The following is a 14,475-nucleotide window of genomic DNA, read 5'->3' as shown; positions in this document are numbered from 1 at the left end:
TGAATTTTCATGATTATTTAGTTTATTGCTGCCCAACTGCCCAAGATGATGCACCTTCCTACAGTGTCCCATACTGTCCAAATCACCTGATAGCAAAGCAGCTCCCTACTGTGTGTGACTCACAAATGATATAAAGTGCAGCGGGACCCTCGTACTGTGTGCTGCATTTGGCGCATGGAATCATGGAATCTGCGTCGGTGGCTACTGTTTATGTGCCATGCCATGGGGTACCCGCTCGGGTGAGTGTGCCCGTCAGTGGGGGTAACCTGGAGGCATCTATTTATTGTGCATTCAGTTAGAGAACACAATAACATCTGGGGTCCATGTATTCCTTAACTCTCCCTACGCCAGGGGCTGCTGGTAAATTCTAATCAGCCGGATCCATAAAGATCACTTAATGGCAGACGACCCAGGGCCTCTGATTCTCTACTTTATTATCAGGATATATTTTGATTGGTTTTAAAGTGGACCCGTCACCCAGACATAAAAATCTGTATAATAAAAGTCCTTCTTAAATTAAATATGAAATCCAATTTCTTTTTTTTATTAAAGCATTCATAGCTGTTGTAAACTCATTTAAATATCTCATCTGTCAATCAAATATTGTCTGCCCCTCCTCTATGCCTTAGACAATTACTTTCACTTTCCATTCAGCACTTCCTACATGTCACTGCTCTCCCCACATTCCCCCCAATCTCTTCACCATTTAATTGTGTAACCAGGACATGGGGATGGACATCAGGTCCCCCATTCTGGTGCACAAACAAGATTCTGAGATGATACAAGACTTGTCTTAATAAAAGTGTCCACAAAATGGCTGCTGCCTGCTTGTTATAATTATGAATTCCCAGACTGATGGAAACAATATTCAAATAATTTATACAGTGTAATTAAAGTTCATTTTGCTTGACTAACATGATAAAATAGGATTTGGATAATTTTGTTTGGGTGACGGGTCCCCTTTAATGAGCCAGTGCAGTTGCGTGAGCTGCCAGCAGGTGTCACTATTTTATGTAGATTCCACTTCTTACACCCAAAAACCCCCATACTGCATGGTGTACTCCACTTCAGCTCAGTCCCATTTCTGAACTTTACACACAGGGTGACAAAACGCTTCAGGTGGCAGCAGGCCCACTTGCACCCCCAATTTGGGAGCACCCTGACATATACAGAAAAAGTGCACACTAATTGGCAAATGAAGTTGCAGTCGGAGATTCCACCCATCTACAGGTGGCCTTCCCCTTTAAATGATGGGCCCTAAGTTGCCATTAGTGAGCAGCCAGGTAAGTACCTGTGGGGGGAAACAGGTGCGGGCGGAGTGCTCTGTGTACCCAAAGGAGGGCCCCTCAAACACAGTCGTGGGAAGCTTGAGCACCTCTCGGAGGAACTGGTCGAACTTTGCATAAACCATGAGCCCCGTGGAGTCCGACACCTGGGAGAAAATATCTGCAGAGAGGAAGCAGGGAGTTGCAGGGAGTTACATGGAAGGGACAGACAGATGCATCTGGCGCTGAGCTCACAGGCTACACATCAGAGGGGTTCGTTAGTGACACCTAAATGATTAATTACCTGACACCTTTAGGTACCAATCAGCGCAGATTTAGTTGGAATCAGTTACTGGGTGGGTGTACAGTTCTGGGGGCACAACACTGACCCCCCAATACACACAGCACTTGTGACCCTGCCCATAGAATGGGGACTGGTGTCATTAAAGGAACAGTAACACCAAAAAATGTAAGTGTTTTAAAGTAATGAAAATATCATGTACTGTTGCCCTACACTGGTAAAACTGACCTGTTTGCTTCAGAAACACTACTATAGTTCATATAAACAAGCTGCTGTGTAGCAATGGCAGAAATTGAAAAAAGGCTCTATGGATAACAGATAACACCATTAGACAGACAGAGCTTATCTTCTATCTGCTGTGTAACTTGAGCTTTTTCTCCTTTGAATGGCTGCCCCCATTGCTACACAGCAGCTAATTTATATAAACAATAGTAGTGTTTCTGAAGCAAACACAGCAGTTTTACCATGGCAGGGCAACACTGCATTATATTTTCATTACTTTAAAACACTTTTATTTTTTGACGTTACTGTTCCTTTAAAGGGGTTGTTCACCTTTAAATTAACTGTTAGTATGATGTAGAGAGGGATATTCTAAAACAATTTGCAATTGGTTTTCATTTTTTATTTGTGGTTTTTGACTTTTTTTTATTTTTTTATTCAGCAGCTCTCCAGTTTGCAGTTTCAGCCATCTGATTGCTAGGGTCCAAATTCCCCTAGCAACCATGCACTGATATGAATAAGAGACTGGAATATGAATAGGAGAGGCCTGAATAGAAAGATAAGTAATAAAAAGTAACAATAACAATACATTTGTAGTCTTACAGAGTATTTGTTTTTTTAAATGTGGTCAGTGACCCCCATTTGAAAGCTGAAGTCAGAATAAAAAGGCAAATAATTAAAAAAACTATAAAAAATAAATAATGAAGACCAATTGAAAAATTGACCACTCTATAATATACTAAAAGTTAACTTAAAGGTGAACCACCCTGGAAACCAAGCAGGGGGTATTATGGGGCAGATCTTACTGACAGCTGCACACCAGATTCCTTTAACAGCCACAGAGTGTAGTATCCCTTTAATAGCTACGAGATTATGAAGGAGAGGCGGTGGGATTAGACCGGGGGTAGGTGTTAGTGCCTGGGCAGTTGTGGCTCGTGTGCCCTTGATGTGGGTTAAAGTGTTAGAGTCCAGAGAGTGGATTAGGGTGTGGGTGACAGGGTGCAGTTAGTAACATGTTGTACATCTCACAGGGCGCACACCAACCTGTTCCACCAGCAGGGGGCACTAGCAAGAGTTCTGGAAGCGAGACAAAATAGCAGGTAAGTGATATAGGGGAAACTCTTGCACCCCATGTGGGACTTCCTCTGCAGCACCCCGACATGTGTAATGGAATGCCTTGTGATTCCCACAACAGGGCAGCCCCCACGCATATATACACAGAAATACAATTATATATATAAGTGACTTACATCTGAGCTTGTCCAGGATCTTGCCGCCGCACATGCTTGATAAGATTGCTTTCACTGAAAACACCGTCAGCTTCCCATGCCCTTCACTGCAACGATAACACTCTCTCATTACACTCACATTATAATCTCGTTATACTCTCTTTACACTCTCATTACTGATTGGCCACAGCAGCAACGTATTACGTGTAACACCCACAGGCCATATGTTATACTAAGCCTTGTACACAACGGCCACAGTAACCGCTCGGCTTTTGGCTACAGATCATAACATTGGTCCTGTCACAGAAGGCGGAGCTGTTGCAAAGGTTCGTTGATGTGCCCATTAGGGGATCGTTCCATTAGGGGTTTTTCCCATTAGAGGGTCGTTCCCGCTAGGGGGTCGTTCCCGCTAGGGAGTCGTTCCCGTTAGAGGGTCGTTCCCGTTAGAGGGTTGTTCCCGTTAGTGGGTTGTTCCCATTCAGGGGTTGTACCCATTAGAGCGTCGTACCCATTAGGGGGTTGTTCCCATTACTAGGTCATTCCCATAAGGGAATCATTCCCATTAGGAAGTCGTTCCAAATAGAGGGTTGTTCACATTCGGGGGTCGTTCCCATTGGATGGTCGTTCCCATTAGGGGGTCGTTCCCATTAGATGGTCGTACTTATTAGAGGGTCATACTTATTAGAGGGTCGTAACCATTAGAGGGTCACACCCATTACGGGGTCGTTCCCATTAGGGGGTCGTTTCCATTAGGGAGTCGTTCCCATTAGATGGTTCTACCCATTAGAGGGTCGTTCCCATTAGGGGGGTCGTCAGATTTAGCATTTATGCATGGCCCTGCACAGAATCATAAGGAATCACACTCAAACTGCCTCCCTTGCACAACTGTCACTTACTGCGGCACAGTCTGCAGCCAATCACGGTGAATCTCTGGAGCGCTCGGCTTTTCATGGGATATTATTATTATTTACTCATCAATCTGCACAGCTGCGCCTCATTACAGCTCTCCCTAAAATGAACACTGTGTGCAAGTAATTAGCCGGCTGAAAGGCAAATATGTATCAGTAATTTCCCTCCTTCTGCTCCCTGCTCTTCCCCTGCAAACTTAGGGGACCCCCCCCATCTCATTGATACATGCCCAGCACAGAGCTGGTGATACACAGGGAGTTTTCATGCCCTGCACCACTTGCACATAATACTCTCGGGGTACAGCGCTGTAACCTGACTGCAGAGCATTTACGTGTCAGTCTGCTCCCCTTATGCAACCTCTCCGCTAAGTGGATCTTGACCAAAATACTGCAGATTTTATCTTCCCAATTGTCTTGTTTGCACATTTCTACATCTCATGACTCCCCCTCATTAGTTTTACTTTATCTACCTCCAGCCTCTAAATTCCGCTGCAAAGCAGAGCTGTGTGCCTCTTTAGCCAAAGTCTGTTCTCACAATTATGCCCCCATGGCCTATGTGCACCCCAACATCTGAATTAAACCCCAATGATCCCTATTGCATGACTCTTAGATGTGGCTTCCCTCCCAGTATTGGTTTAACCCCAGGGCATATTAAATATGTTTATGTGCCGGAGACACAACATTGGTTGGTTCAAGTACAAGCCATGAACCACAGACAACATGGATTTCTACATAGTCTGCCAGCGCCTTGACTCTAGCTTCATCATTACCAGAATAATTAATCTGTCTGGGTACAGTCTGAGTACAGTCTGAGTACAGTCTGAGTACAGTCGGAGTACAGTATGGGTACAGTCTGGATACAGTCTGGGTACAGTCTGGGTACAGTGAGTACAGTCTAGGTACAGTCTGAGTACAGTCTGAGTACAGTCTGGATGTATGTGAAGGTCACTAGAAGCCCATAGCCGTGCCAGCCTGGTACTCAGTATAAAAGACATTGGCACAGCAGAGCGAGCAAGTGGGATGAAGTCCCTGCACGTTTATTGAATGCGGTGAAACACTGGATCTAATGCATTGAACATGCATGCGTGACGCATGCCCTTGCTCTCTCACTTACTGTAAAGTCTGGGTGCAGTCACTGGAAAGCTTGTCTGTGTATAGAAAGTTCTAATTAGGGATGCACTGAATTCAGTATTTGGCCGAAGCCCGAATCCTTTGTGAAAGATTTGGTCAAACACGAATCAAACCCTAATTTGCATATGTAAATCAGGGAAAATGAAGGAACCTACAAGCAGGTCAAATCCGAATCCTGTTGTAAAAGGCTGAATCTTGTCCTGGACTTTGTGCATCCCTAGTTCCAAGGAATCCAGACACAGAAGAGAATCCCTCGCACCCCACAAATACAATGAGAGCTGATGGTACCCACCTGTCATAAGCAGCGATCATGAAGTTGAGCAGGAGACTAATGGACTGATCAACTCCAATCTGGTGGGTAGAAGGGAGTCGTTTGTTCAGCTGGAAGTATATGGACGATATGATGGTCTCCAGCCGGGACACGTTTATCTCTGTGTTGTGATCCAGTGTGTTAAGGCCGTTGTCTCGGAAAGCTTCGATCATATTCCAAATGTCGACCAGGTGAACTGGAAGAGAGAGAGGAGGGATCAGGCACAAGAGTGGGACAGAGGGAAGCTCCTCCAGCTCATACAAAACAAACAAAGCCCCAAACCTGTATAATTCATCAATGGAAGAAATATGAAATATCTTTGTCTAACGTGTCAAAAGAAAATACATGAGGATAGTACGAGTATATGAGCACAGTACAAGTATATGGAATTAGTATTATATGAGCACAGTACAAGTATATGGAATTAGTATATGAGCACAATATAAGTATATGGAATTAGTATATGAGCACAGGATGAGTATATGGAATTAGTAAGGATAATATGAGTATATGAGCACAGAATAAGTATATGGAATATGTGAGGATAGTATGAGTATATGAGCAGAGGATTAGTATATGGAATAAGTAAGGATAGTATGAGTATATCAATACAACAGTCACCCCATTTTTTCCTCCTGTCCTAACAAGGTGCCCAGTCCCTGCTGAAGAAGAGCAGCCCAGAGCATGCTGCTAAGGAACCCCACTATACTTCCATGATAGGGATGTGTTATTTTGGATTTATAATATATATTCTGATTTGGCCAACAAAAACACTCTATATTAGTATCTAGTATAAATTAAAGTCAAAGGCAACTGGACACATTGGGGCAAATTCACTAAGGCGCGAAGCGCCGAACGCTAGCGTTAATTCGCCAGCGTTTGGCATTTTCGCTACTGCGCAAATTCACTAACGAACGCTGGCGTAGTTTCGCTAGTGTTACTTCGCAACCTTACGCCAGGCGAATCTTCGCTAGCGACGTAACTACGCAAATTCACTAACTTGCGCAGTGTACTGAACGCTACCTTTTACGCTAGACTTCCTTCGCCACCTCAGACCTGGCGAAGCGCAATAGAGTAGATAGGGATTGTTTCAAAAAAAGTCAAAATTTTTTCTAAGTCCCAAAAAACGCTGGCGTGTTTTCTACATGATGGCTGATAGGCTGAAAAAGATCTACATTTTTTTGAGGCTCCCCTTCCTCCCCCCTACATTTCCTGACTCATGGCAACTTACCTAGACAGTGGGCACATGTGTAGGGCAAAATAAAATTTTTTTTTGCAGATTTGAAGGTTTTCTAGGCATTTGTAGTGCAGATACGTGTTCCTCCATTGAAATTTGAATTTCGCGCCGTATGCAAATTAGCCTTCGCTAGCGCAACTTTGCTTTATATAGCGAAACAACGCTAGCGCAACTCCGCAACCTTACGCTACCCCTGTGCGCAACTTCGGATTTTAGTGAATTTGCGAAGCGCTGGCGAAACTACGCCTGGCGAAGTGCGGCGAAGTTGCGCCTGGCGCAACTTCGCATCTTAGTGAATTTGCCCCATAATGTCTTGTAAGTCTGATCATTTTCTAAAATGTCATATATCTTTTCGTCCGACAGACATTTTACTGAGCGTTTTCAAAAGACAATTTGCCCGACATTTTCATTTTGGAGAGCCTGTGTCGCAAAAATTGTAGGCAAAACAAATTTAGTTTACGAGCAATTCATAAAAATGTCTGGAAAAGTGACGCAGAAAAAAACACGGCCACTTTTAACGACGCTACTTCAAAAGTGTCGTACACGTGGGGAAAATTGACGGGTAAATCCTCTGTGAATTTGTCGGCTATTACTACGACACTTTCTACGACATTTAAAAGACATTTTGTCGTCCCCGACACTTTTGTGAATTCCCCCCCGATGTGTTACATGTGAATAAAGAGAGACACTGGGATGAGGTGCAGATTAGTAAAACCCATTATTTCACTGCAAATTGTACAAAGACAACAGATCAGATGAAACAATTGAAAAGAAATTGTATTGTTTTCTGAAAAATATCTGCTCATTTTGCATTGGATGCAGCCAGCACGTTTTATAAAAAGCTGGGCAAGGTGCAAAAAAAGACTATAAAAGTGGTGTAATGCTAAATAACACCCGGGCAACATCTCATCAATTGGCATCAGGTCAATAACATGATTGTTATAGAAAAGTGGGGGTCCCAGAAAGGCGGGGTGTCTCGGAAGTATTTGAAGGCGTCCGTGTGGGAAAATGTATACAGTGGTGTGAAAAACTATTTGCCCCCTTCCTGATTTCTTATTCTTTTGCATGTTTGTCACACTTAAATGTTTCTGCTCATCAAAAACCGTTAACTATTAGTCAAAGATAACATAATTGAACACAAAATGCAGTTTTTAAATGAAGGTTTACGTTATTAAGGGAGAAAAAAAACTCCAAATTTTCATGGGCCTGTGTGAAAAAGTGATTGCCCCCCTTGTTAAAAAATAACTGTGGTTTATCAGACCTGAGTTCAATTTCAAAGGTTATAAAGCCATTTCTAAAGCTTTGGGACTCCAGCGAACCACAGTGAGAGCCATTATCCACAAATGGCAAAAACATGGAACAGTGGTGAACCTTCCCAGGAGTGGCCGGCCGACCAAAATGACCCCAAGAGCGCAGAGACAACTCATCCGAGAGGCCACAAAAGACCCCAGGACAACTTCTAAAGAACTGCAGGCCTCACTTGTCTCAATTAAGGTCAGTGCTCACGACTCCACCATAAGAAAGAGACTGGGCAAAAACGGCCTGCATGGCAGATTTCCAAGGCGCAAACCACTTTTAAGCAAAAAGAACATTAAGGCTCGTCTCAATTTTGCTAAAAAACATCTCAATGATTGCCAAGACTTTTGGGAAAATACCTTGTGGACCGACGAGACAAAAGTTGAACTTTTTGGAAGGTGCGCTTCCCGTTACATCTGGCGTAAAAGTAACACAGCATTTCAGAAAAAGAACATCATACCAACAGTAAAATATGGTGGTGGTAGTGTGATGGTCTGGGGTTGTTTTGCTGCTTCAGGACCTGGAAGACTTGCTGTGATAGATGGAACCATGAATTCTACTGTCTACCAAAAAATCCTGAAGGAGAATGTCCGGCCATCTGTTCGTCAACTCAAGCTGAAGCGATCTTGGTGCTGCAGCAGGACAATGACCCAAAACACACCAGCAAATCCACCTCTGAATGGCTGAAGAAAAACAAAATGAAGACTTTGGAGTGGCCTAGTCAAAGTCCTGACCTGAATCCTATTGAGATGTTGTGGCATGACCTTAAAAAGGCGGTTCATGCTAGAAAACCCTCAAATAAAGCTGAATTACAACAATTCTGCAAAGATGAGTGGGCCAAAATATCTCCAGAGCGCTGTAAAAGACTCGTTGCAAGTTATCGCAAACGCTTGATTGCAGTTATTGCTGCTAAGGGTGGCCCAACCAGTTATTAGGTTCAGGGGGCAATTACTTTTTCACACAGGTTTGGATTTCTTTTCTCCCTAAATAATAAAAACCCATTTAAAACACTCATTTAAAAACTGCATTTTGTGTTTACTTGTGTTATCTTTGACTAATAGTTAAATGTGTTTGATGATCAGAAATATTTTGTGTGACAAACATGCAAAAGAATAAGAAATCAGGAAGGGGGCAAATAGTTTTTCACACCACTGTAGTTACGCCCATAAATCTTTGGACAGAGACAACTTATTTCTACTTTAGGTTCTGTACATGACCACAATGAATTTGAAATGAAACAACTCAGATGCAGTTGAACTGCAGACTTTCAGCTTTAATTCAGTGGGTTGAACAAAAAGAACTAATGCCTTTTTTTAACACAATCACTTCATTTCAGGGGCTCAAAAGTAATTGGCCAATTGAGTCAAAGGCTATTTCATGGGCAGGTGAGGCAATTCCTTGGTTATGTCATTATCAATGAAGCAGATAAAAGGCCTGGAGTTGATTTGAGGGGGGAGGGGTGTATGTGGAACAGACAACATGAGGACAAAGGAGCTCTCCATGCAGGTGAAACAAGTCCTCCTTAAGCTGAAAAAACAGAAAAAACCCATGTGAGAAATGTCTCCAATATTAGGGGAGGCAAAATCTCCAGTTTGGTACATGGTGAGAAAGAAAGAAATCACTGGTGAACTCAGCAACACAAAAAGACCTGGACGTCCACAGAAGACAACAGTGGTGGATGATCTCAGATTCATTTCCATGGGGAAGAGAAAGCCCTTCACAAGAGCCAAACAAGTGAAGAACAGTCTCCAGGAGGTAGAGTCTCCATATCCAAGTCTGCCATAAAGAGAAGACTGTATGAAAGTAAATACAGAGGGGGCACTGCAAGGTACAAGCCACTCATAAGCATCAACAATACAAAGGCTACATTGGACTTTGCTAAAAATAACATCTAAAAAAGCCGCACAGTTGTGGAAAACCATTGTTTGGACAGATGAAACCAAGATGAAGCTCTAGCAGAATGATGGCAAGAGTAAAAAAGTGTGGAGAAGGCTTGGGAAGAGCTGATGATCCAAAGCATAGCACAGTTGTGTATAAAACATTTGGGGGGCAGTGTGATGGCTTGGGGTGCATGGCTGCCAGTGGGACACTAGTGTTTATCATGTGACACAGAAGCACAAGAATGAATTGTGAGCTCTTCAGAGACACTGTCTGCTCAAATCCAGCTAAATGCACTCACATTGATTGGGAGGCGTCTCATAATGAGCCAAAACATAGAGCCAAAGCAACCCAGGAGTTTATTAAAGCAAAGAAGTGGAATATTGAGCTGATGTGAAGCCAATTGAGCTGCATTTCACTTGTTGAAGACTAAACGTGGGACAGAAAGGCCACAAACAAAGAGCAAGTGAAAGAAGCGGCTGCAGTAAAGACCTGGCAGAGCATTAAACAGGAGCAAACCCACAATCTGCTGATGTCCATGAGTCCAACACTTCAGCCTGTCATTGCAGCAAAGGATTTTCTACCAACTATTAGACATGAACATTTCATTTGCACTTTTTTCATTTCTCCAATTACTTTTGAGCCCCTGAAATGAAGGGATTGTGTTAAATAAAAGGCTTTAGTTTGTCACATTTTTATACAATCTTTTTGTTCAACCCACTGAATTTAAGCTGAAAGTCTGCAGTTCAACTGCATCTGAGTTGTTTCATTTCAAATTCATTGTGGTAAAATGTACAGACCCAAAATTAGAAAAAACTTGTCTCTGTCTGAAGATTTCTGGGCGTAACTGTATCCTGGTGAAAACAGCCCTCAGTGTGATGTCACTTCCAGGTTCCCCCGGGGGCGGGTGGCATGTGCCAGGATAGGGAAAAGAATGGGGTGAGGGAGTGCGGGTTGGGGGTAATTGGGAATGGGCCAGCAAAAACATCCAACTTGTTATCAGTGCACAGTATTAAAGCCCCAGTATCTATAACAATATGGGGGTTCATTCATGCATAAACATTAGGCGCATTATTAAAGGTAGAGACAAACACACAGGAGAGCCCCAAGCAGCTGAAATCATCAGGCAACAATGGGCTACAACCCCAGCAATCGGGCTCCTCACTTCCCAAACAGTTACAGAATGTTGGGAAAAGAACTTTCCCCTCATCTCCAACTTTTTGGAACCATGTTGTCGGCATCACATATTTTTCAGAAAATAATAATTTCTCAGTTATAACATTGGATATGTTGTCTTTGTACTAATTGCAATTAAATACAGAGTTTCACTGATTTGCATCCCGTTGTCTTTCTATTTATAATCTCCCAACTCTTTTGGAATCAGTTTTGTTTATCAATTGGGCTTTATGTAATTGCAGTTATGTTTATCTATAGGACTCCATGCAGGTCAGCTTTATGTACATGTATCTAGCATGATGTATATGATGTATATGCTCCCAGCTTCACTCATGTGTATCCAGCTTGATCTCTATTTACCTGTGTGTTTGTACATCACGTATATGGCCAACTGTACCCCCAATTACCATGCCCCCATAAAGAGATCACTGGCACCAGTGCTTCATATCAATGGGGTGCTTGTGTGAGTCAGACATGGGATGACAATTGCAGGTGGCACTAGCAGGTTGCTTAGAGAACGCACATAATATAAAGTATCTTTGCTGCCCCTGAGATGTTTCCTGGTTGGCAGTTAAGACTCCTGGCTGCCATTTAGCAGAATATCACATATCCCCAGGTATTACTGGGCAAACAGTCCTACCAACACCCCCTCTCATTTCTCTTTGTGGACATAATTGTCACTACAGTATATCTAGCTTTCAAAAAAGTATCAGATCCCAGTATTCTTCTTTTTTTGGTTAAATATGCATAGATGTGTAGACTTACACTTATCCTTAGGAGAGACAGTTTCAACAGGACATAAGCTGGGGTATAGCTAGGCAGGAGTACTGCTAGGCAGGGCTTTAGTTAGGCAGAACTTTTGCTAGGCAAGGATTCTGCTAGGCATGGTTATTGTTAAGGAGGGGTACTGCTAGGCAGGGCTATTGTTAGGCAGAGCTTTTGATAGGCAGGGCTTTTGCCAAGCAAGGATTCTGCTAGGCAATGGTATTGCTAGGCAGGGCTATTGTTAGACACAGTTTTGCTAGGCAGGACTTTTGCCAGGCAAGGATTCTGCTAGGCAGGGGTACTGCTAGGCAAGGCTATTGTTAGGCAGGTATTTTGTTAGGCAAGGATTCTGCTAGGCAGGGCTATTGCTAGGCAGGGATAATACTAGCCAGGGGTACTGCTAGGCAGGGTTATTGTTAGGCAGAGCTTTTGCTAGGCAGGACTTTTGCTAGGCAAGAATTGTGATCAGGTAGGGCTATTGCTAGGCAAGAGTACGGCTAGGCAGGGGTATTGTTAGGCAGGGCTATTGATATTCACGGGTACTGCTAGGCAGGGTTATTGCTAGAAGGGGTACTGCTAGGCAGGGCTATTGCTAGGCAGGGCTTTAGTTAGGCAGAACTTTTGCTAGGCAAGGATTCTGCTAGGCATGGTTATTGTTAATGAGGGGTACTGCTAGGCAGGGCTATTGTTAGGCAGAGCTTTTGATAGGCAGGGCTTTTGCCAAGCAAGGATTCTGCTAGGCAATGGTATTGCTAGGCAGGGCTATTGTTAGACACAGTTTTGCTAGGCAGGACTTTTGCCAGGCAAGGATTCTGCTAGGCAATGGTATTGCTAGGCAGGGCTATTGTTAGACACAGTTTTGCTAGGCAGGACTTTTGCCAGGCAAGGATTCTGCCAGGCAAGGATTCTGCTAGGCAGGGGTACTGCTAGGCAAGGCTATTGTTAGGCAGGTATTTTGTTAGGCAAGGATTCTACTGGGCAGGGCTATTGCTAGGCAGGGCTAATACTAGGCAGGGGTACTGCTAGGCAGGGTTATTGTTAGGCAGAGCTTTTGCTAGGCAGGACTTTTGCTAGGCAAGAATTGTGATCAGGTAGGGCTATTGCTAGGCAAGAGTACGGCTAGGCAGGGGTATTGTTAGGCAGGGCTATTGATATTCATGGGTACTGCTAGGCAGGGTTATTGCTAGAAGGGGTACTGCTAGGCAGGGTTATTGCTAGAAGGGGTACTGCTAGGCAGGGTTATTGCTAGAAGGGGTACTGCTAGGCAGGGTTATTGCTAGGCAGGGCTATTGCTAGGCAATGGTACTATTAGGTTAATACGGTGTCAGCACCCTTGTAGGGTATAAGGAGCGCAGTCCAGCGCATACCTTCCCGCCGGCGTTCCATCCAAAATGGCGGCACCCAGGGCAGGCCACGTGGGAAGTCAGCAATGGCGCCTCGTCTGGACGCAGCGAATTTGCGGCAGCATCAAAACGTGCAGCGTCAACGTGCAACGTCAGCACATGACGTCACTACGCACGTTTTGGCGCCAAAGATCAGTTTAAAAGGACGTTTGAGACCCACTGCCTTTGCCCGTGAATAGGTTCTACTTCATTGTGTTCCTGGGTGCGACTATTGTGTTTTGGATTCCTGCCTGTTCCTGTTTACGACTACTTGCTGCCTGAACTGATCTTCTGCCCGTCTGACTACTCTTACTCTTGACCCCATCTTGTACTGCGAACTGTGTTTGGAAACCCGCAAGCTTCTTCCTTGGTCCGTTACTTCAAACTGAGCCTTCGGGCCTGACATAGGGCTTCTATATTGTACCACAGGACACATTGGGATGGATTCCGCTTATAACAAAGTAATTAACACAAGTCAAGGCCATAAAGGTGGGATTTGCTCTTCTGAAACATTCTATGTAATGTGCTGAACTACAGAATAAGGAATAACAATATGAAGGAATTATGGGGGCCAGTTGCTTTTGACACATTCTTCAAGGTCTGTTGGAGTGGAGCAATGAGAGACTTTAGGGAAGAATGGAAGGGAATGGAAGAGACAGCCCATGGGCTCCATTTCTCTACTCAATACAGTGTGTCTGACAGTGGGGTACAGAAGGGAACAAGTTAAGGGAGACCCCTGGGTCACGAGCCTATTTAGTTGCTCTGTCAGTAAAACTTACGGTTACATCGTTTCTGCACAAATCGCAGCTTACAGGCCGTGCGGTACGTGGACAGTCGAATGACATCGAAGTTCTGCGCCCCTGAAAGGGAAACGGCACAGGGTCAGACACTTAGTACAGAAGCCAATGAAATGTATGGAACATTCCCGGAAACGATAAAACACATACTCATTTCCATGAAGAGCTGCCGCTTCTCCGCCATCGTCCTCCTTTTGCCGCTCTCTTCAATCATCCTGCAGCAGAAAGAGATCATTGAAACTGCGCCACCTTGTGGTGGGTTCACAACACTGCCCTTCTTTTAGGGACACATTTCATGAAACAAATATATATAACCCACTGTATATGAGCATGGTTTTGTTTTTCTTATTCCATCACTTGGAATCTCAGCTGTATATAACGATCACCTCCACAAGCCGCCATTTATACAGTGACTGCCAGCTCACCAACGGGCAGTTAGATTTACCATATCAAAGGTTCCGTGGAAACTTTCAGGCACCAATTGTTACAAATAAAGGAAAATGTTGCTGATGAGCAAAACAACGACCCAGGGGTGTGAATTTAACGAGAGGCTGCTGAGCACAACCGTCCAATCATTTAAC

General features: G+C 43.9%; 1 protein-coding gene across 4 annotated transcripts in view; it reads right to left on the bottom strand.

Annotated features, from left to right (window-relative positions):
• dtnb.L (dystrobrevin beta L homeolog) overlaps positions 1-14,475 on the bottom strand; it is a 91,337-nt gene that overhangs the window by 51,036 nt on the left and 25,826 nt on the right. For all 4 annotated transcript variants that reach the window (XM_018262181.2, XM_018262183.2, XM_018262179.2 and 1 more), the window contains exons 2-6: positions 14,045-14,109; positions 13,877-13,957; positions 5,346-5,559; positions 3,036-3,121; positions 1,292-1,446 (exon numbers count right to left, since the gene is read on the bottom strand). In XM_018262181.2, the coding sequence (XP_018117670.1) occupies positions 1,292-1,446; positions 3,036-3,121; positions 5,346-5,559; positions 13,877-13,957; positions 14,045-14,108 (600 nt within the window). In that variant the 5' untranslated portion in view covers position 14,109. The remainder of the gene's footprint in view (positions 1-1,291; positions 1,447-3,035; positions 3,122-5,345; positions 5,560-13,876; positions 13,958-14,044; positions 14,110-14,475) is intronic.

Source organism: Xenopus laevis, chromosome 5L (assembly GCF_017654675.1).
Source record: "Xenopus laevis strain J_2021 chromosome 5L, Xenopus_laevis_v10.1, whole genome shotgun sequence".
Lineage (NCBI taxonomy): Eukaryota > Metazoa > Chordata > Amphibia > Anura > Pipidae > Xenopus > Xenopus laevis.
Note: the sequence above shows the minus strand (reverse complement) of the source record. Positions and strands in the feature narration are given on the sequence as shown.